The following is a 22057-nucleotide window of genomic DNA, read 5'->3' on the forward strand; positions in this document are numbered from 1 at the left end:
TCCGATCGGAATTCGACGTCGGTTGATGCGCCAACGAGTGGCGCGTCAATCGGGCCCGGTCCGACGGTCAGCGGTGATCGGATGACGAGACGAGGGCGGCTGAAAGCGACAGGAATCAGGCGGGTGGAATACTGTGCATTTCCATATTTGGACAGTCAGATCTGGTTCGCGAATGCGTGATGGACGGTGAATCATGAGTCGCGCACGGAGACAGTACGCAAAATATCAAAATCGTTACTTACCATTTTATCCACTGCATAAAGTTGGAATTAACTTTTAACCACAACAGACAAAAGAAAAAAAGAAGAAAGAAATGCAACAACTTTTACACGGGCACACGATCCTTTAGGAGTCCAGTACCAAAGCAATTAAAGCACACGTAGAGCATCAGGTTCTTATCGAACAAATTCTGAGCCGTCCATTCCCCATCCAAAGGCGCTCCATCGAAACCTCTCCCACTCCCACTCACACGATGCTGCAGGCGTTCGGATTCTCCTCGCTAAATATCGTGGTGAGCCGGTTCGGGTCGGTCGCGATTCGGTAGATTCCCTCGCGAACCGGCGTAGGATAGTAATGGTACTCGCCGCCGAAGTACTCCCTCCGTCGCTCCCCTTCCTCCCACCTCGGCAGCGGCGACGGCGCATACGTCGGAGGCGGTTCGTTTCGGCTCGCCGGATTGGGAAAGGCCTCCGCCGCCTGATGATCTGGCTCCGCCGAGAACCTCGGTTGCTTCGATCTAGGCGCCCTTCTCGGTGGATCAGGGATCTCGCCGTGCTGAGTCGTCGGCTCCGGCGCGAATCGAACCCGGCATTGCTCGTTCGATTGCGCCATCTCCGCTTGGGGCGACGGCGAGATCGCAGGCCCCGGGTGGTGCTTCGAGACGGGAGGGACCATTTGGATGGTGTCCGGCGGCATGACGACGGCGTGGTCCGTGCTGAAAGTCACGTGCTTCGCGACTGATCGCGTGTAGGAGTACGACGGCGGCGGTGAGTATACCATGGTGGTAGCTATACCGCGCCTCTTCCTCCCTATCAACAAAGCAGGTAAAAGACTTGAAAAAAAATCAGATCTTTTATCGAGGTAAAGCAAGAAAATACCTTTGTACTTGTCGAATGCCTTTGTCACCATCTTCCCTAGAGGAGGATAGCAACCCATCCTCCTCCTCCTCTCTCTGTCTCTCTCTCTCTGGTTGATCAAATCTAAGTTGGGGGATGCATGAAGTCGATATGTATATATACTTGGAACTTGTTGAGAAATAAAATAGGAGTGAAAGGAGAGGTTGAAAAGAAGCTGAGGGAATAATAAGTTAGATGGATAGGCATGAAGTGGAGCAAGCAGCTAATGCAACTGTGAATATATTCCATGTCTTTCTTGCTTTGCCGTTTGTTTGAAGCCTTTTTAAGATTCTCTTTTGTGATTGAGGGAGGCTGTACGATTTCTCTTGGTCGACGCGGTTCTCATCGCAAGCTTCCTGTAGACGAAATCTGTGTGTATCGATTTGTTATTTGCAGCGCTTTTGCCGCAAAGATTGAAGTGACTAGTGAGTGAGTAGGCACCGTCACAGTTTAGTTTATTGTGTTTTCCCCCCTTTTGTAATATTGGAAACTTATTATTAGATTGCGTTAGCTAACTAATTGTGATTTTGTTATTACTTTTGTGTTGATAAGGCAATTTTTTATTCTATTTTTTTTTTAATTTTTTGTATTTCTAAATTTTTAGGATGAGATACTGATCCATGTCGTGTCTAGCTCGGCCCCTAAAGGGAGCCATCCTTTCCACCAACTAGGTTGAGTCTTGCATGATATGATCTATTCCGATTCTTCCTAAAGAGAGAGTTATTTTTTTTTCTTTTGGGACATAATTAAATTGGTGACAACGGAATAAATTTGTTAAAGTGAAATTTTGACAAAGTCGAGATAATATCCTTCGTCGTCGTAGTCAACGGTAGTTTTTTAATTTACCTCTTATGGTCATAAGATCAATCGTGTGAAACTATTGGAATGACAGATTTCATTTTTTTTACTGAAGAGAGTTATCCTTTTTATTAGGTGGAGTGCAATATTAGTATGTTAAAATATATGATAAAATTCATTTATTTTTCATTTTTTATTATAAATAATAGTTGGATTGGGTTAGATAAGGATTAATGGATTGATTCGATAGGATATGGACTAATTAGACACTACTTTTTGGATTCCTAGAAATAATATTTATATATCCTGAAAATAGAAATAAACTTGAAATATTAATTAGTTCTCGTAATTAGACATTACTTTTTCATGTTCTAAAAATATCTTTTTATTATTTTATGATAAATAAATTTTCCTTATTTGTTTTATTGATATAATATATATATATATATATTATTCATCTTTTCAATAAAAATATATTTTAACGTGGCTAATTGAGCTGATCGGACGAATAATTTGGTAGACACTTGGTCAAATCAAACGCATCGAGCGTTAAAAATGCCAATGATTAAGAAGTTAGATAGATGGAATATTGAGTAGGCCTTATGAATTAACAAGGCTAAGTGGATGGAATATTTGGAGGTCATAAGGATCAACAAGGTTGAGTTGTCCACTCCAACAATCCCACATAAGTCGATCTCACGATCATCTGTGAGGAAGTAAATCGAAAAATTATAATTAACCACGACAAAAAAATACATGTCTCGACTTCGTTAAAATTCTATCTTTATCGACTTCAATAAATCTGTTTCATCGTAACCATCTCATTCTCCTCAACAAAGAGGCAAGTGTCCATTTGCCATCGAAAGCAAGGGCTCTATAACGCTCGAAAACATCTGGATCAAGAACATACACAAGGATTTCATATTTCAGCACGCCTGCAGAAAAAAAGCTAGATATTTATTGTTTTTTGAAATCTCAAAATGTAAGCCAATAACAGGAAAGAATCGTCTTTGTATTCTGATCTCTCTCATCTGTAAACCACCTTTGAACATTATCTGAATTGGACCGACAGGCAACAGATGCTAGACATGTATTACAAAATCAGTTACAGTGACTTGGATTGTAGGTCCAACATTAATAAAAAAAAAAAACCAGCATCATCACGAAGTTCCTGATGACTTCAACGAGTTTTCCTTTGGTGTCATCAAGAGTCCAAACCCTATAAAATTGTTGCTCGGAAATTTAACTTGGTTCAGGAGGCACTAGCTTCAGACTTCGCATCCACTCGCAAAAACTGTAATCATCGAAGTGAATGAAGCTGCTTTTTAGCTTGGTTCGTTGCTCAGGGGATAAGGTGCGTAGCTGAGGGAATCTTGCCTCCTGATTAAGGATGCACTTTGGTTAGGACACAAATTCTTCGGCACAAATAAAATCATCTCAAATTTATGCCGTTTAGATCAATGAAAATGGTACAATTTATATCAGTTTTCTTATGCAACACTCTTTGGGAGAAAGGAGAATTTCTACCTGCTCGTAAGGAGGATCCTTGTGTGCTGGTATCAAACGGGAAACAAAATACCGAGCCTGGGAGCTCCCCTCCTGCCGACATTGAAGCATATCAGTGTATAGTGAAAGCTACTATTGGTCATATTGATTAACTAACTAAATCTTCTAGTTAAATATTTGCATGTTGATTTGCAGAATTAAGGAATTTTAATGCATTGATAAATATAATAGAGCATGGGACTATGTTATAGTAGATCAAAAAACGAAGGCTAAAATCAATTATGAATATGAAATAGGTTTCCAGAAAATAATGACACATGTGTGCAGAAAGACGGACTTTAAATGAAAGAATCCGAGGAGCTGGAAAACGTTGCTCAGATAGTTCCTCTGCTAATGTTTTGCAAGCTGCTAAAGCAGCTGCACTTTTTCCTTCTTGAGCTGCAAGCTCAGTACCCTGAAATAAAGCACCCAATCAATTATGAATATGGATACATATTAGATTGACAAATTTGGAAGCAATTTTATAAGCCAATGGCAATTGAAAGTAAAATGGAAAGGCCATGTAGACTATAATATAGAAAGCAATTCAGCATGCCCTTAGCATTTTCTGAAAATAGAAACACATCTACATAAAGCAATCAAAAGGTGGAATGAAATGTACACTAGTATTCTTTAGAGGAACTGAAAAGGATTAGTGAAACTAACATGTCATGTGATGTTAAACAATTGAAGCATTTGTATTCATAATAACTGATCGACAGATTATAATAGTGCATCAGAATTTTCATGTTCAGAAAGATAAATAGTTTAGCCTAAACTTTGAGAACCCACTCAGCTGTGAGTTGGAAGTAAATGAATATAGGTTGATCTTTCAGAGTGCAAGAATACAAGAAAGAAAGCAGTTGAGGAAGTATAGGCACATTGTTTTATACTTACATTTTGAACAAGATAAAGAAATAGAAGAATGTCAAAGTAAACATGTAACTGAAAATTTATCTTAATCAATAGCACTAAGATAGCATACTTAAAATTGATTGAAACATGTCCCTTCTTTTCTAGGAGTCAATGTAAATGTTAAATCACTAGACTTCCACTGACTTTCTCAACTGATTGCAAGTTAAAGGTAGATTAGTTTTACTCTTGCTCTTCCAAAATTGTATGTAGATTAGTTTTCTCTTGCTCTTGACAAGATCCTATGTCTTGTCCTATGTAGTAAGTGGATGTTAAAACTTCTCTTATTCTCTCCTCTTAACATTTTCTCACTATGGGAGTAAATATCAGACTTTTACTCATCCCTTCTCCAAATATTTTCTCCTTTTATTCTCTCCAACGAGAGTGGTTACTGGAACTCTAATATATCTCTTTTTTTTTCCTTCAAAACTCTCCATCTTTGAAAATTTTGATTTAATGGTTCTTTGATGTACGAGGTAAGGAAGAAGATTAGGTTCAAGAAGGTTATACTTTTTGTATACAGACTAAGCCAACTTAAACATTGCATTGTCAAGGCTGTCAGTCATTGCACCAGTGCTACATCTTCTCGCAACACAACATGATCAATATCTTATTCAAATGTCAGCAGCAATTTTCTATTTTGTGCAACATCTTTTTTTTTTTTTTTCTATTTTACGTGACAAGCTTTATGCTGATAGTTACTTATGACACTGGTAGATATTTATGCTACAATATGAGATAGTATAATATAATTGGTCCCTTTTCTACTATAAGTTTTTTGTTTCCTTCAACTACTAAAAATGGATTCCAACTGTCAAGAAAGTCCTGATTTAACCTAAAATTATAGGCTTATACACCAGATCCATTATTTCGATGAGGATAATGTTGTTTATATGCAAAAAGTGTGCTCAAGGTGCGACATGGTGCTGCAAAAGGCGACGGGAGAAAAATAAGAATAAGGTGCTCTTATCATATCTTCACAATGGAACATATATTAATTCAAAGAATAGAATTAGCTAATGATCCTTAAGCACTGAAATCTCTTTTGTCCAATAGAATAGCAATAAGTTCCCTGTCACATGGACAGGGACATGAATTATTGATTATGTCCCTACTCTGGTGGTTAAATTAATGCAGTGTTAGGATAGAAAGTATCACCAGAAGCCATGGTTAGCCAAGAAAATGCCATAGGCCAATTGCATAATATGAATAAATGGTAGAAAAGCTTGAAATTAGTTTAATGAGTAAATTGAAAAATACCTGGCTACACCAATACAATAATATGGTAGAATGCCTGATTCAGAATATTTTATGTGAATATGGATACAGTTAATCATATATAAATTTTAGACAATTAAACAAATAAAAAAACACATAATTAGAAGAAAGTGATGGAAAGTGTGAATGATGTTAATCCTCTATTATCCCAAGCGGATTCAGTGAAAACTCTACAAATTACAGAGAAATATAGAATCTAAGATAATGTTCACTTAAACACAAGAAAAGAAACAATATTATATCTCCCTTCTACTTAGCTTCTTCAGTGACTTAAAGAGTACTATTTAGAATTCAGTGATTCTAAAAAATACTACTTAGAATTCAGATCCAAACTAAAATATTCATATTTATAATGAAATAATCTGAAATTGGACCAGATTTGCCAAACTGCTTAACAGAACAAGTCAGCAGTAAGTGAAGATGGATTCCATAGTTCATACATATACCAACATAAAGGAAAGGCAAGAAGATATTGAGTATATTCATCTTGAAAATACATAAAATGTACTTAAACAAATTTAAATTGCGAGATAAGAATGATCTAGTTTGTCTAACCAAGAAGGTGATGAAATGGCTTACCAACCATATGAAAACATCCGTTCCATGGTCAAGGACCACAGCTGCATTAGATTGCATAGCAAGATCATATGCTGGTAACTCCTCGAAGGTACCTCCTTCGCGATGCATCAAACATCGAGGAGCCAACATCCGAAGGGACAAATCAAATGATGCACTCAAAAATAAGTTTCTTAAGACTGTCCTTTCATCCTCATGACCAATAACATTTCCTAACAGTGGTCCCGTTCTAAGATGGAATAAGCTTTCAGGAAGAGTTGACAACTCCTGAGGAAACCGGTAAAGCTTAGATTTGGGTAGCTGAGAACCAAACTTTAAGGCAATATCCTTAACTCTCTCATCTAGTGTAAGTCTCATATCAATAGCATCAGAAGACGTTTTCGCATGCAAGAGAGTCCTCTTAGCAATAAGCACAGCAGCTACATCTTGTTGTATACTTCTAAGATACATGGATACACTATCCACAGTAGGCAACCTCACAGTAATCACTCTAGAAATGTCTGCTTGATATATATTTGAATAACGAACTGCAAATTGGAAATAAACATAGTCATTCTTAATATCTCCTTTAGTTTCCATGGACAAGGAAAAGCTCTGTGTCTCTTCAACACTATGCATCTGAATACAAAATGAAGAGTCATTTTTGAATGTTTCATGTGAATCAGCAGTGGCCTCTTCTCCTGGTCCAATGACTTGAGTCACAAGAATATCATCTGAGCAACGTATTTCAAACAATCCATGGGAACCAGCTGCCCTCATGGATGCTCTTTGCAAGTTGACACCAAAGGCTTCTCCAAAATCATCATGAAGTATCAGAACACCACCAGAGCTTTTTGCTAGAGGCTGTAGAACAGGAATCCTAACTGGACATGTTCCAGCACAAAGAATATCCACTGTAGTCTCATGTCGGAGTGCTTCTTGACCAAGATGTTCCATCCACTTCATAGCTGTCTTCTCCATGTAAGCATAATTCGGATGAGAAACTGAGTGGGGAACTGATCCAGGTCCATGAGTATTCGGACCACCAACACAGGCAATGATTCTGCAATTGCCTCCTGATCGTTTGATAATTCCATGCGTCATCTCAGCTGATGGTCCACGAATGATTGCTAGAGCAACCTCCACTGCCGTACCTATGCATCGGTCACGAGATGCTTCTGGAAGGTTGACTTTGTAAGGCCTTAGAGATGAGAATATAGTGTGCGCCACAGGAAGTGAAGCATGTATGGGTGACAAATAAACACCAGTGCCATATATGAGTGCTCTCAAAGATTCTTGGGTGGCCGATTTATCACCTGGTAGGACATCAGCTGATGCCATTGAGCCATCTGAAAAATCATACACTGACACTGTACGCCCATATGTTATGACACCAAGCCGTGCAGTAGGGGGTAGGCAGTCAACAAATGCATGCAAAGAACCTTGAAGATGCTGGAGATGTGCTTCATCCAAGCATTCATCAATTACAAGAAAAATAGGTGCTGACATTCTCGGGTCAGAAACTGGAACAAAACCTGGTCGTTTATTTCCCATCTGAACATAATCAATAGCTGAGGAAGAGAGTTCTGGCCAGTTTTGAAGATCTTCCTTACTAGGAACTATATATTCTCCATCGCTGCTATTCAATCTCTTACATATTACACACTGCCACTGCCCCGATCCAATTAAAATTTCACAGTAAAGGTTTGCATAAGCCCCGCAACTTTGGCAACGATAAGGTTCATGGTGCACAACCTCAGGACCAGGTGCAATTTCCCTCCCAGGTGAGACCAAAGCTCCAAAACCCAAGCTAGGCACATTTGCAAGTTTTTTACGCTTTAACACCTATCAAGGGAAGTAACACTTGCAAAATTAGCTGGAGATGGCCAGCCATACATCAAGAATTTATTAGCTTAAGGACAACAGATTATATTTTTAAGTTAATTTTGCAAATAATAGTAAGAAAACAAATACATCTTCTAATAAATTTTGGTTGAAAGACACCAAGTTAATATATGCAAAAGGTGGAAATGGTATAAAAGAACAGTGAGAAGATAAATAAACGGGGAAAAAAACCAAGCAATAACCCAAGTTGATAGGCAATACAATTTCTAGAAGCAATAAGTACCTTGTGAGCAGAAAATAGAACATAAGGGGACTCGAAACTAGATTCATCTAGACAAGTAGAATGGTGCAATGGCAGCTCATGGGATCCATTTGAATAATGAGGCGATGAGGATGTTGGTAAAGTAGAGCCTGATGAGAACGGTACTGGCTGCGGGGTCGTCGGTGTAGCTCGGAAAGGCACGGCCGCTGGGCGGAGAGGTGAAGAGAAAATCGGTGGGCCAGGAGGAGTGCTGAACTGTGAAACTGGAGGGCTAACATGGACCCCATCTCCTGATGACAGCGAGCCAGGAGTCTGCGTCTGCGATGATGTGCGAGGCAGTTGATTTTGCTGGGGTGACAGAGGAGAAAATGTTGATGGAGAGGAGAATGCAGGTGGCGTAGGCCGCCGCTCAGGTCGAGGCAATGGAGTACTAGGAGTAGCAACTGGAGGAGAGTAGCCCATAGAAGGAGGTGGACGCTGTGGAGTCTCCATCGGCGATCAAATTACTTCCTTCGTTGGCAGATCAAAATCCTGTCAGTAAGAAGCAAAAAAACAAGAAACCTAATGATCATCTGGAAAGGAAATGCCAACAAAATCAGCATGACCAATTGAAAATGGAATTGCTCAAACTGTTTAGCGAAAATATGACTATTTAAATTCAGCAAAAAAAATGGAACTTAAAAGGAAATAAAACTAACTCAGATAATCTGATCTACCATTAGCAGTAACAGTGAATCAATGGAGGAAAGGAGCAAAAAAAGAAATCCAAAGAAATGAACAAGAAAATATCCTGTTTTGCTACGAGATTAGACGGTTATAGAACGAGAAACGAACGATGAAAAAAAATTGAAAAACTTCAAATTCCACAAAACGAAAAGAAAATTAACCAATGTTTCATAATATTTTGATCAAAGAGCTGGTCGAGCAGGTGAGATAAGGAAAGGGAGCAGAAGACCTACTTAGCCGTTGTCGGTGAAGATGGAGTATAACGACTGCAAGTGATTCAGTCAAAAATCGCTGCCTTTTCTCAATCTAGTTCGATTGGGATGCGGCAGATCTCGGAATCAAGGATCTGGGCGATTGAAAGGATCAAGACGCAGCAGTGGGCAAGAACCGCGGCTGAGAGTCAGAAAGAGAGAGGCAGAGGGTGGTAATCGATCGCCAGCACCCTCGTCTCTCCCTCATGTGCAGCTGCAAAAGGGCGGAACGCCCGATCTGATCTCCTTCCCCGTCATCTCGTACACGTCGTCGCTGCTGCTCCCGTTCTCGCTCGGAGGTTCAAGCCATGGACCTCGGCGAATTCGAACCCATACGAACGGTATCGTGAGCTTTAGGTAGGGGAAGAGGGAAATCTAGGAAGAACAGCAAAGAGGAAGGAAGGAAGGAAGGAGTAACAAAAAAGGAAAAGAAAGAAAAGCGAAGAGTAAAATGGAAAAACAAACGAACATGAGAACCGAGAGAGAGAGAGAGAGAGAGAGAGAGAGGAGATTCATTATGATAACCCCTTCTGTGTATTACAATGGATTTTTTTTTTTAAATTAATCAATGAAAAAATATAATTTTTATCTAAAGAGGAATAATAAATAAAAAAATTCCTTTTAATTTTTGCTAAACAAATCTTCATTTTCCAAAAATTATCTATGAAAATTTCATTAGTTAATAATACACTTCAGCAAGTCTGTCCGTCGTAACCAAGCTAGATGCAACAATAACTATGCCCCGATTTTCCGTTTTAACCCAAATAACACACTCGTTTTGAATTTTTAATAAATTATTTTTAGCTGTCCGGAGTTAGATGCAGGATTACTCACCACCGATAATCGCCGCGCTGGATTCTCTCGGGGCCATAGATGAAACAGATTACCTATAGAGCGGTCATATTGTGGTCCATGATTTTAATATTTAGATGGAGCATGACAGTCCATAATGATGGATTGATAGTGGGGATAAATTATCAATGACTTTAACATGAGTATTTTCTGAATTTACTATAATGATCAGTGAAAAATTTTTGTATGACCGAACTAATCACCTCAATTAATCGCTTCAAAGACTTAAAACTTGAACAACATTGAAGCCTATCTCTTCTCTTCACTTTATCGTCCAATTTTCTCGCATTATCTCTGCCTAAAGGTCCTCCCTAGTAGTCGAGTTAGTTTTCTCTACCACCAAGCCTCTTTCAAGAAATGGAGATCGACAAACAAGAAATCAACCCTAAACCGATGGTTAGAGACACCAGAGACCCTTGAAGTGAATAGAACAACACTCGTCCAGGGAGCAATGGAAGAATGTTCTTCCATTGTTCTCTCTTCATTGATTAGCATAAAAGCATTAGAACAAACTTAGAATGCAAATACAACACTTTATGATGTAGTCTCTTTACTGCTCATGCAACAGAATCATCTCATTTTGCAGTACCAATATACTTAATTTTTATGCTGTAATCTCCCACTCTCAGAACCAGCATACGGATCTATTATGACATTGATAACAGCTGGTTTTCGAGCAGAGAAAGACTCAGTGAGTGCCGATTTGAGTTCTTCAGGAGTTCCAACTTTATAACCTTTGCCACCAAAAGCTGCAGCCAGGGTATGGTACGCCGAGTCTGGAACGAAGGAAGTTGGGGCTGGGTCATCCTTGTATGGTCCAGTGATTTCCTCGGGAGATCTACGGTCACCGCCGTATACACCGCCATTGTTGAACACGATCACGATAACTGGCAATTGATATCTCACTAATGTCTGGTAGTTCAAAGCAATGAGGGTTAGTGAAACTCAAAATGCAACAAGTTGCCAAAAGTTAGCAATTGCAAAGAAAAGAGGAACACCTCTGAATGTAAACAACTTCAAAGGAGTTCCACATAATGAATATGAAAATTTATAAGAGCTACGATACCTATATTCATATGAATTGCGTTGATTAATGGCATTAGTTCGACCAGCATTATCATTGTCAAACCATGTTCGTGCCAACTATTTAGCCTGCTCAACCATAAGGTAACACTACCATGGTGAATCTTTTACGGAAGGAAATCGAAGTGTTGTAGGATAGTTGGTTAAAATCTTGAAATAGATATGTAAAAAGACACATGAGGATAGACATCAGCAAAAGAAATATAAACTCACATCAACTATATCAACCTCCACATCTGTTTAAACTCGGATTGTCAAATGGCCTCTTCAAAACCATAGGAAGCCATTTGTTTAACTTGTTTGTGTCAATTGTCTAGAGAATTTAACTAGTAGTAATTCCTCCCAAGACTTAGGATCACAGGAAGTAACTCCTCTCAAGACATAGAGCCAACCATGTTATATTCAGTTACACAGTGTCGGCACAAAGGATAGATCGTCCATGTAGTTCCCTAAGCACATTGATACCATAAGTAATAAGTGAAAAAACAATCGGCATAAATACATAAACATATGACTCATGCAAGATTCACAAATAGACCTAACAAGATTTCTAATACATTAACATTTTAATCTTCTAAGAAGATACCAAAAATATCATTGACCATTGAGACATCAAAAACTAAGGATCTTTCATGGTGTATAATGCACATAAGGTAACATCAATTAGTATCATGGATAATGTAACAGAAGAACATCTAGGACTGATACACACCTATAATTCCTTGTTGAAGAAGATCAGAGAAGAAGAGCAACTGATTATAGCACATAAATAGCAATCTTACCTCAACTTCCATGGCACTGAATCCAAATCCCGAATCCCCTTCAACAGCAACCACCAATCTTTCAGGTGAGGCCACTGCAGCTGCAATGCAATATCCCAGCCCTACTCCCATTGTCCCCCATGTTCCAGCATCCAATCTCGTCCGAGGCTCATTCTGAATCAACACTGATCTTCCCACATCCATGGTATTAGCACCCTCTGACACCAATATTGGAGCAGGGCTACCCTGTGCAAGAATTGCATCCCTTATGATCCGCATTGGAGTGAAGAAATTGAAGGGTACCACATCCTTTGCCAGCTGAATTTCCATCTTGGCCACATTTTCCTTTCCCTTCTTCGAAATGGCCTCCACCCAAGGATGAGCTTTCCCCAAACAGAAAGGCTGATCCTTAATCTCTTTGTTGATCAGTTCAAGAACCTTCTTAGCATCACCAACTAAACCAAGATGCGGCTTTCGGAGCTCAATTTCTTCTTTGGAGACGTCCACGAGGATGAATTTAACATCTTGCGACCATCTTGGTGACTCTCCGAAGTGGAGCAGCCAGTTCAGACGGGCGCCCACGACGAGGGCGACATCGCAGCGGCCTACAGCAAGGGATCGTGCAGCTGTAGCCGCGAGTTCATGTGTATCCGGCACCAATCCCTTTCCCATCGGAGTAGGAAGGAAGGGAATTCCTGTAGTCTCAATTAGCTTTCTCAGTGGCTCCTCTGCTCGTGCAAAAGCAGCGCCTTTCCCAAACACCACCAACGGCCTCTCGGCGGTTCTCAGCAAAGACACCGCCTTTTCTATATCTAGGGATTCTTCGCCCCCAATTTTCGCAATTCTAGGGTTTTCGGCCCCGGACAACAACTTTTCGGCCTCAAAGTCCGTAAGCGTCTGATGGAGGACGTCGGACGGAAGGTCCAAGTAGCATCCTCCCGGCCGCCCGGCGACTGCGTGGCTTAGCACTTCGTACACCATGCGAGGGATCTGCGAGATATTCGTGGCCTTGGCGGAGAACTTGACGAAGGGTTTGACAGCCTCCATCTGATCGAGTTCCTGGAAATCTCCCCTTCCTGCATCGGCCTGGTCGCAAGATCCGGAGATCATGACGGCCGGCCAAGTGTTGGCGCCGGCGTTGGCCAGCCCAGCGAGGCCATGCACGCATCCCGGGCCGGAGACGGTGAGGAACACGCCCGGTCGGCCGGTAAGATAGCCGTAGGCGGTGGCGGCGTACCCGGCTGACTGCTCGTTATGGAAGCCGATGAAGCGGACGCCTGAGGCGACGGCGCGGGTTGCGACCGAGGTGACGGGGATCCCCACGACCCCGAACATGACCTGCACGCCAGCTCGAGCCAAGGAGAGCGCCACCAGAGTGCTCCCGTCGATCTGGGCCTGAGAAGCGTTCGCCATGGCCAAAAGTTGCACAGCGTGTGCGAGCAAAGGAGCGGAGCGATGGAGGAAACGGACCCGGCGTGAGATTTGAGTCGCACGGCGGCCGAGCCGAGCCGAGCCGAGCCGATGTGGTAAAGTTGGATATCTGTACTGTGACTACACGTGTACAATTTGGAGAGTAAGTAGAATCCACCTTGTCATTATCTGTCACGATAGAGACGAGTGGGCCCTGGCTTTCCAATTGGTCAAAAAAACAGGTACCCGAGAGGGTAAGAGAGGTCATGTGCACTTAACTTACGGCTGCAGTAATTCGGATTACTTCGGATTGTTTATTCGAGATAATTATTTAAATAAATGGGAAATAGGGGGAAATTCACAGGAAGCTTCATTTTTGTTTTGTTTATTCGAGTTAAGAAATTAATCTCAACAACTACGATCGAATGAATTATTTTTAATAGATAATTATCTTTAAAAAGTTGGATTGTTTGACCGTCTTCTATGAACGCATTTTAATTTATTCTCAATTTAAATTAGTCGATGTCATCTATAAATAAATAAATATACTCATATACTAGTTGAAATTTATTTTTACAAGAGAGAATTAATTTAATATCGAGTTATTAGTTGTTAAATTTATTATTATAATAAGTGTTTTTTTAGGGGGCAGTTGGCGATAAAAGCTGACGCACATCGTGCGTCAGCAGTGCCAAATCTGAAGTCTCGCGATCATAAGAAGAAATGGAGCAACTGCCTGTGGTTCGACGCCACCTCCAGCTCGGGTTGCTCTTCTCTTCCTCGACGACTTCTTCTTCGTCTTCTTCTTTCAGGTATCTCTTCGCCGGAAGCAGATTTAGGAAGTGCTTCGCCTTTTTCTGGATTCGTCTTTTGTGCAGCTATTGGGGTTCTCTCGTTTGTCCGTGTTTTTTTTTTTTGGCTGATTTTAGGGTTTAGCAGGTTGTCGAGGCGGCTGTCTAGGAGATCGGCGATGGCGCGCCCTCCGATCCTCTCCCTGGCGCTGCCCTCCGAGACCGGACGTGTTCTCAGCATCCAATCTCACACCGTCCAGGTGGTCTCCGTCACGGGGTTTTTTTCCCCGTTCTTTCTTATTTGAAATCTTTGTCCTCTCTGTTGGCTTCTTTCCCCTAGGATGAGTTCTGGAAGTAAATTTTCTATGATTCTAGGTTTAAGTGTGAAGTAGTTTCCATTTTCTGATTGGCCGTTCTATCTACGACCCGTTTGCATGGCTTCTGCGAATCAGATTTTGAACAATTGAGCGAGCAATTCATCCAGTTGTTTAATAATTTTGTCGGTGATACTCCTTTACAATGGAATACGGATCTTATGTAAGAAGCACTAATCAAGCCATTGAAACTATCATTTATGGCCTCATTACTATGGATCTTTTGTACATCTACTATGTACTTGAAGCATATGCAGAAGAGCTAATGTGTTTCAAATAATCTAAAAGGCTCTTATTCCCTATTCATCTTAAAGCACATTGCTTAGTTCATAGTTCTCTTATGTCTATGCTGTTTGATGAAATAAAGTTGATCTTTGCTTATATGTCGTTAAGTTGATTTGCTAACCATACACAGGGTGGGTATAATACTTTATTACCCTATACCCAATACATGAATAGATTTTAATATTATGTTAAATTTGATTGGCTAACCACTCATCCATTCTGTTAAAAGTAAACCAATATCATGCTGCATCAAGTATTCCTTATTCTGTTTCTTTTCTCAACATGCATAAATTCTTACAAATGTAGCTCCTTACCCTTCGAGTCCTCATTTCTTCATCAGTTCAGATTTTGCACTTTTCCTTGCCACATAAACTTCCTTTTCACTTGTCAAATGTGGGACCAGGACTATTGTATCAAGCTTTGCTACTTGTGTAATATATAAATATATTTTTCTGCTGTGCGAAGAGAAATATTTTCTAGTTCATCTTGATTCTGTTTGTCAGGGTTGTTTTGTTGTTATTGCTTGTAATAATGTTGAAATTATACATGTCTTTTCTCAGGGGTATGTAGGCAACAAATCTGCTGTCTTCCCCCTTCAACTTCTTGGTTATGACGTGGACCCTATTAATTCAGTGCAATTTTCAAATCATACAGGCAAGATGTTTTACATAATTTCCTTCCAACAGTGTCAGGATCAAAGGCCTCATATATGGTGCAAAGTTATTTTGGTGAATGCATGGTTGAGAGGGTGTGTAATTTTACTCGAATTTAGTTAGAAGTTCACTGTCCGATACTTGATGCAGGATATCCAACATTTAGAGGACAAGTTCTGGATGGTCAACAACTATTGGATCTAATTGAGGGTCTAGCAGCAAATGATCTGTTATATTATACCCATTTATTAACAGGTGGGCTTTGTATTCTATCCAGTATTATTGGCATGCATTTTCACTAGGTAGATCTCTTGTTAGTCTGGATAATATGTGGACATTGATTTGGTAACAAAGTAACTGAATGTTTCATGAAGTTTTTTGTGAACTCATGACTTTTATGTACTCAACCATTGAACAGCATTTATGGGTTTGCTTAGACATGTTGCTTGTATTCAACTTGTCAATTCTAGAAACTAAGGATTTTTTTTGTTTATGTGTAAAATCAGGAAACCTATTGTTGCCTTTCAAAGAATTATGTCATTCCATTTCTCATAATTATTATCAAAATGTGATTCCCACCACCTCCCACTAGCGGTTGAATTTGAAATTAATTATTTTTTAAACTTCCATAAAAGAAACTTATCATAAACAAGGTGGTATACTACACCTTGAAGGACCTTGTAGAAATGTAAACTTATCTAAAGCACACCTGTAGGACTCACTAACCTTGGCATAAGGTCTCAATTTTCTTCACTGAGCTATGCTAAGCTCTCAATTGTTGTTCACTGCACTAAACATGGTGTCATGTAGGACAAGGATTGAACAAAAACAAGAAAAAATCAGTGCAATAAGATAAACAGTGCAGAATGCTCATGTTCACGTCTTCTAGGGTGTTTCTTTCAAGTGAAGTGGCTTCTTAGGGTCTTGCTTCAACAACATAGAGTACAAAAATGGCTCGCTACAGCTCTATTGTGCTCTTGGAAGATAAAGATTTGCCAAGGCACAACTCGATATAAGCATTAAGAGCAGGTAAGTGGCTAGTGGAGTTGTTGAGTTGATTTAGCCATATCTCTGTTGAGCTGATATGACTATATCATGTCTTAATCATGTAGCAAGGAGAATGATTGATCAATCTGCAAATTAATAATTAAGATGGTCAACTGAAATTTGGCACAAAATATGCCAGTTTCATACAATTGCTAATCTTTATATTGATTTAGCAGGATCTGTTATGCTGCAATCATTATATCAACAAGAAAAATGGTTGATCAACATGCAAATTATTACTTCAGATGGCCGACTGAAATTTGGCACAAAATATACTAGTTTCAGACAGTTTTGGCTGTCTTGACTACTATGGTGCGCTCAATTGGTTTAAATCACAGACTATAATCTGCTAGGGCCAAGAGTGCTTCTAAGCTTATTGAGTTTTTAGCATCATCAAAACTGGTGCTTATGACATGGACATTAAATCAAACCTTGCTGATGAGTTTGTGATTTTCAACATTTCTAATGATGCAGGGAACACCTTGAAAATATCAATGAACTCGAGTTTTCAAGCTCTACATCCATTCAAGGTTGCGATGCACCACACAGTTTAGATATGATGCATGATAATGTAGTCTTTGGTTACTTATTATACATGTAATTTATCCAAAATTGTTTTTGAATCTATCAAGTTCTTGTATTCATTCTCTACTTACATTTATATGTAAATTTAGGGACATGCTGAGCATGCGTTAGCTGACAAAGACTTCTTGATTCTTTTTTTATAATTGTTCGAGATTATCTTCCTAACTCTGTGAATCTGCAGGTTATATTGGTTCAATTTCTTTTTTAGATGTTGTATTGCAAGTTGTTGAGAGACTACGCACAGTAAATCCTGGGCTTGTATATGGTAATTCTTTGATAAACTATTGTTTTGTCAAATGTGAAATGTTTGATCTGACATTGGCCATTAACTTTGTTAGTAAGTTCGTTTACTATTACTTATCATTTGGATTCTTTTTGAAGCCTTCGAACCATGATTTTCAACTTTGATTTTTTTTCTTACTTGACAAATTTGTGACCAAAGATAACAAAAGTATAATTTAAGAAGATTTAGAAACGAACGTTTCTTTTTATATTGAACAGTTGTAGACTATATGCTTTGCATATTCATCTTTCTCTCTAAGCCCGAAATGAGCTTATGGGGAACTCATGCGATTTATTAGCTGACATGCTGTAGTTTGTTTATGTGAAGAAAAAGATGTTGAATTGGACATATGAGAAAAACACTTGAATGAATTTTGTCATTAAGCCAGTATCCATGGAAATGCTTTAATTATGACTCAGCCTCTCAACTAATATTCTATTACAGTGACCCAGCCTAGGGATGCAACTAAAAATTTGTTGGCCATCTGTCCTTGTTCAAGTTATTATTGCTTATCTGATACTGATACTAATTTTTTATTCTCTGGGTTCCAATGTGCTTTTCTATAATTCTAACCTTGGTACTAATTGAATCAGTTTGTGATCCTGTTATGGGAGATGAAGGAAAGCTCTATGTTCCACCCAATCTGGTTTCTGTATATCGTGAGAAGGTTAGATATTGACAGATTAATGGATTCATTTGTGTTGGATTATACTTTTTCTTCATATTTCTCTTGGATGTTATTTACTAAACTCCTTTCAGATATTTCAGTGAATTGGACTTAGTTTGATTCTGAACTGACAAATTTTTCATTTCTTTGGGTTTCTATATTCATCTAGCGCTGGGAGGAAAATAGCCAATTAGTATTGTAGGTATATTGTGGGGATTCTGAGAGAAGGTATGGGGACCGTTGAATTTTAACTTAGCCGCTAGGTGTGTCCACTATCCTGATTCATTATATACTGGTATTTTTCTGTCCATAGATACTTAACTTGACCAAATGAGAACCTGACCTCACTTCAACACATCATGGTTTAGACCTTTAACGTTAATAATAATAACAAATTAGGCATAGAAAAATCATTAATTTAAACACCAATGCAATCTATTAACTAAATACCCAAACTCATGATAATGCATTTAAAAACCACTAATTTGAACATCCAATTTAATCTATTAATTATATACCCAGTAAACCCATAGTGTATGTGTGTGTGTGTGATACCCTTCATGTGTATCTATGAATTGTCCCAAACCTTCCCATACCCTTTTTATAGGATGTTGAACTCTGATTAAACAGATAGATACATGTGTGTGTGCGCGTGTAATAATACCCTTCATGTATATCTATCAATTGATGCAAACCTTCCCACACCCTTCTAGTAGGTATTTGAACCCTGATTACGTGAGTATAGTCATCAGTATTTTAGAAAACCCTTTCCACTGCCAAGATATTTTACTTTGCTTGAATTTACATATCCTTTAGGGTATGCTCCTATTTGTTTCTTGTATTAAATGAGATCTGTGTGTCAGACTCACCCAGTATTGCTTCATGTGCTTTCCTTTCTTTATTCCTGTCCAGGCTAACAATTTTTTTTCTTAGGTTGTTCCTGTTGCCTCAATGCTTACCCCTAATCAATTTGAAGTTGAGTTGCTAACAGGTGTGAGGTAATTGCATTTTACCTCTTGGCTTAAATACTTACTCCTAATGTTCATGATGCAACCTTATCCAATGGGAAAAAACAAAATTGGATTTTCAGATGTGATGATGTGATGGAAGTTAACAGGTGTGTCACCCGTTCATGATGCAATTCCAAGACAAAATTGGATTTTCAGATTGATGATGTGATGGAAACTGGTCTGAGAAAGTTTATATTATCAAAGTGTCAGTTTCTCTTAATTATAAACTTCAGTATCTGATCTCACTAGAATCCTGGAGAGTATTCACTTCCTGTATTTTGCAATAGAAAATCCTTTTTACACGGCACAACACCTAACACAGCAATAGCATTGTGTTTCAGTTGGTGAGACCTCAAGGTTACATCTTAGTCAAACAATCTTATGAGAGAGAATAGAATATTCGAGGAAAATAATTATATTATTGTTTGTATGAACAAAATAGTGGAATATTATAAATATTATATCTTTGCATAGAGCGTAACAAAGTCATAAAATTTATGTAGTTGACTCTAAATTGATGATTTATGGTGGTTGAATGAAGGAAACAATGAGATGATCTCTTTTATACTTAGACTTTACTTAACTTGGTGTGGTACGATAGGCACAAGGTTTCAAAAAGGCGTATGCAGTTGACCCACTGCATAGCCATATGTGGTACGCTTTTACAGTATGTATTAACAAATTTAATATTTAACAATATTTATATTGATATCTCAAGCTATGTCACTTGCAAAAGAACTATTTAGGCTAACATTTATAAATTATAAGCTTGTAAATAGGGTAGCTTAGGTTTTAAGTCAACATGGTTTAGTTTGAATTAGTTTAAATGAACCAAAGAAGGTTTTTTAACTGCATATGTAGATTGCATTTGCTATATGTGGTTGCTATGCAATCCCATTTCAAATCTGCCTAAGTGGCCATATGTGTGCTTCAAGTAGGGGGCTTTCTAAAACCATGCATGGGCAAAATGGATTAGATGTGCTGAAACTAGTAAACATAGATAAAAACTTGTATTTTTAAACCAAGCATAAATTTAAAAAAAAAACAAAATTTAGACTTTATTCTGATAAATTTTTGAATGATTTTTTAAAAGATTTGCATTATGACTCCACTCCCAATTGCACTTACTCTGTGCTATCTAACATTTAATTTTCCATACATTAAAATGCTATTAATTTGCAGAATCACATCTGAAAGTGATGGCAGGGAAGCTTGCAATATCCTTCATGCAGCTGGACCTTCAAAGGTTTACACTTTCATATAAATATGAATATGAAATACAATTCAATTCTTTTTTAATTGTTAAATCTTAGTTTTCTAGCTGAAGAAAATTCTGGTTCATTTACAAATAAATTATATGGAATTCTTATCGATAGGAACATCTTCTTGCGCTAAAGTAATTAACATGTGGAATATAATATTTGCTTTGATAGCCATGGATAAAATACTTTGGTTTTCCACTTATACAGCATATTCTTATTTGATTTCTGGATGTCAGGTGGTAATAACCAGCTTAAATATAACAGACAAGCTCCTCCTCATTGGCAGTCATCAGAAAGTCAAGGTACTACTTTAGACCTTTTTGTATGAATGTCGAAACAATTGAGGGCAATGTACTTGGCAGGAGTTGATATATCATAATCATTCTGGCATGGTAACTAGTAAAGGTTGTACAGATAAATGGTTACTTTGCGTTTAGAACATTAATTGAAACACAGGGATGAGAAGTAAGGTGACTAAACCCTAAGCGGCAATGTGGCTAGATGAATCATCTTGCTACTAGCATATACACTTGGAACAACTCAATATGGTTTGAATGCTTTTCCATTGCAGGGTCAGCCTCCTAAACAGTTTAAGATAGTGATCCCTAAGATACCTGCATATTTTACGGTATGTGCCACTAGTAATTCTTTTGTCAGATGTCTGGGATCCTGTTAATTCCAATCTTTTTACTGTTTGCCAATTTGTTTTTCACATTCACTGAGAAGACTTCTTTCACCGTCCATATGGATCTTTTATAATTTGTATAGGATGGTCTTAATGTGTTGTTGTCAATACTCAGTAATATTAGCCAATAGTTTTAATTGTTATGCCTGTTGTCCCATTCTCAAGAATGTCAAGTGAAATTTAAATAGACCCACGGTAAATCTTTGTTGAATGTGTTCTATTGTAACACAGGGTACAGGTGACTTGATGACTGCACTTCTATTAGGATGGAGCAATGTAAGGCTTCATTTTACAGTAGTTTCATAACAATCAAATATGTACCTAATGTGGAAAGTTCTGGTATTCATTTTATCTTTTCTGCATATTTGATCTTCAGAAATATCCAGATAATCTTGAGAAAGCATCAGAGCTTGCAGTATCAAGCTTACAGGTACTTGAATATTAATATCATCCAGTGTCACTACAGAACCCCCCGTCCCCTCTTGCTCTTTTTTTTTTTTTTTGTTTCTGAATTTGCTGATTAGATTGTGAAGTGATGTCCAACTTGTCTTATCATGAATAATTAACATAAGAATTGTGTTCTATTAATCTGTTTCAGGCGCTGCTGCGGAGAACATTAGCAGACTATAAAGCTGCAGGCTTTGAGCCACAATCTAGCAGCTTAGAAATCAGATTAATTCAGAGCCAAGATGACATTAGGAACCCACAGGCCAATTTTAAGGCTGAGAGTTTCCACCACTCTTCATCATCTTGATTAAACCAACATTTCAAAAATAGACATCAAAGTTTGGGCTACTATCTTCACAAGCAAATTTACATCATTCTTTGTTTTTTTTAGAGCTACTCATTCAGTAATATTTGTTTTGAAATTGTTTTATAAATCAAGCACTGGTAAAATAGTTTGGATGCCTTGCATATATATTTTTTGGCATTTTTTACCGCAACCGCTCTTCCGGGAAATATAAATCAATAGTCTGTTCCTCGGTATACCCACTTCATTTTACACCCTTGTTAGTCTTCTT

At 38.5% G+C, this 22057-nt stretch overlaps 4 protein-coding genes across 4 annotated transcripts; 1 reads left to right on the forward strand and 3 right to left on the reverse strand.

Moving 5' to 3' along the window:
- Positions 1-238: 238 nt before the first annotated feature.
- On the reverse strand, positions 239-1235 carry LOC141832125 (uncharacterized). Its single transcript, XM_074719610.1, has 2 exons — positions 1098-1235; positions 239-1028 (listed from the first exon to the last, which is right to left on the reverse strand). The coding sequence occupies exons 1-2, from the start codon at positions 1153-1155 to the stop codon at positions 466-468; spliced, it is 621 nt and encodes a 206-aa protein (XP_074575711.1). The 5' UTR covers positions 1156-1235; the 3' UTR covers positions 239-465.
- A 1614-nt stretch (positions 1236-2849) lies between these two features.
- On the reverse strand, positions 2850-9723 carry LOC141831586 (protein transport protein SEC23 A-like). The gene is made up of 6 exons (XM_074718976.1): positions 9270-9723; positions 8332-8841; positions 6228-8048; positions 3757-3873; positions 3441-3512; positions 2850-3293 (listed from the first exon to the last, which is right to left on the reverse strand). Exons 2-6 carry the CDS (start codon positions 8800-8802, stop codon positions 3156-3158), a joined length of 2619 nt encoding a protein of 872 aa, XP_074575077.1. The 5' UTR covers positions 8803-8841; positions 9270-9723; the 3' UTR covers positions 2850-3155.
- Positions 9724-10732: 1009 nt separating this feature from the next.
- On the reverse strand, positions 10733-13445 carry LOC141832677 (2-hydroxyacyl-CoA lyase-like). The gene is made up of 2 exons (XM_074720135.1): positions 12005-13445; positions 10733-11051 (listed from the first exon to the last, which is right to left on the reverse strand). The coding sequence occupies exons 1-2, from the start codon at positions 13394-13396 to the stop codon at positions 10737-10739; spliced, it is 1707 nt and encodes a 568-aa protein (XP_074576236.1). The 5' UTR covers positions 13397-13445; the 3' UTR covers positions 10733-10736.
- Positions 13446-14104: 659 nt separating this feature from the next.
- On the forward strand, positions 14105-21950 carry LOC141831645 (pyridoxal kinase-like). The gene is made up of 13 exons (XM_074719047.1): positions 14105-14205; positions 14333-14444; positions 15404-15497; positions 15647-15751; positions 17310-17393; positions 18005-18078; positions 19012-19076; positions 20271-20334; positions 20587-20652; positions 20922-20978; positions 21267-21311; positions 21412-21465; positions 21634-21950. The coding sequence occupies exons 1-13, from the start codon at positions 14117-14119 to the stop codon at positions 21787-21789; spliced, it is 1065 nt and encodes a 354-aa protein (XP_074575148.1). The 5' UTR covers positions 14105-14116; the 3' UTR covers positions 21790-21950.
- Positions 21951-22057: the final 107 nt, after the last annotated feature.

Source organism: Curcuma longa, chromosome 7 (genome assembly GCF_044706935.1).
Source record: "Curcuma longa cultivar G26 ecotype Majalengka, Jawa Barat chromosome 7, ITB_CL_G26_1.1, whole genome shotgun sequence".
Classification (NCBI taxonomy): Eukaryota; Viridiplantae; Streptophyta; class Magnoliopsida; order Zingiberales; family Zingiberaceae; genus Curcuma; species Curcuma longa.

Excerpts from the sequence above, each read along its gene's own strand:
- LOC141831586 (XM_074718976.1), bottom strand. The coding sequence starts at position 8,802 with ATGGAGACTCCACAGCGTCCACCTCCTTCTATGGGCTACTCTCCTCCA. Across the intron at positions 8,049-8,331 it reads TTCTATTTTCTGCTCACAAG|GTGTTAAAGCGTAAAAAACT; the intron begins GTACTTATTGCT and ends TTCCCTTGATAG. Across the intron at positions 3,513-3,756 it reads CTCGGATTCTTTCATTTAAA|GAGGGGAGCTCCCAGGCTCG; the intron begins GTCCGTCTTTCT and ends CAATGTCGGCAG.
- LOC141832677 (XM_074720135.1), bottom strand. The coding sequence starts at position 13,396 with ATGGCGAACGCTTCTCAGGCCCAGATCGACGGGAGCACTCTGGTGGCG. Across the intron at positions 11,052-12,004 it reads TCAGTGCCATGGAAGTTGAG|ACATTAGTGAGATATCAATT; the intron begins GTAAGATTGCTA and ends TTGAACTACCAG.
- LOC141832125 (XM_074719610.1), bottom strand. The coding sequence starts at position 1,155 with ATGGGTTGCTATCCTCCTCTAGGGAAGATGGTGACAAAGGCATTCGAC. Across the intron at positions 1,029-1,097 it reads GGCATTCGACAAGTACAAAG|GGAGGAAGAGGCGCGGTATA; the intron begins GTATTTTCTTGC and ends CTTTGTTGATAG.
- LOC141831645 (XM_074719047.1), top strand. The coding sequence starts at position 14,117 with ATGGAGCAACTGCCTGTGGTTCGACGCCACCTCCAGCTCGGGTTGCTC. Across the intron at positions 15,498-15,646 it reads GCAATTTTCAAATCATACAG|GATATCCAACATTTAGAGGA; the intron begins GCAAGATGTTTT and ends TACTTGATGCAG. Across the intron at positions 20,653-20,921 it reads GCAGTCATCAGAAAGTCAAG|GGTCAGCCTCCTAAACAGTT; the intron begins GTACTACTTTAG and ends TTTCCATTGCAG.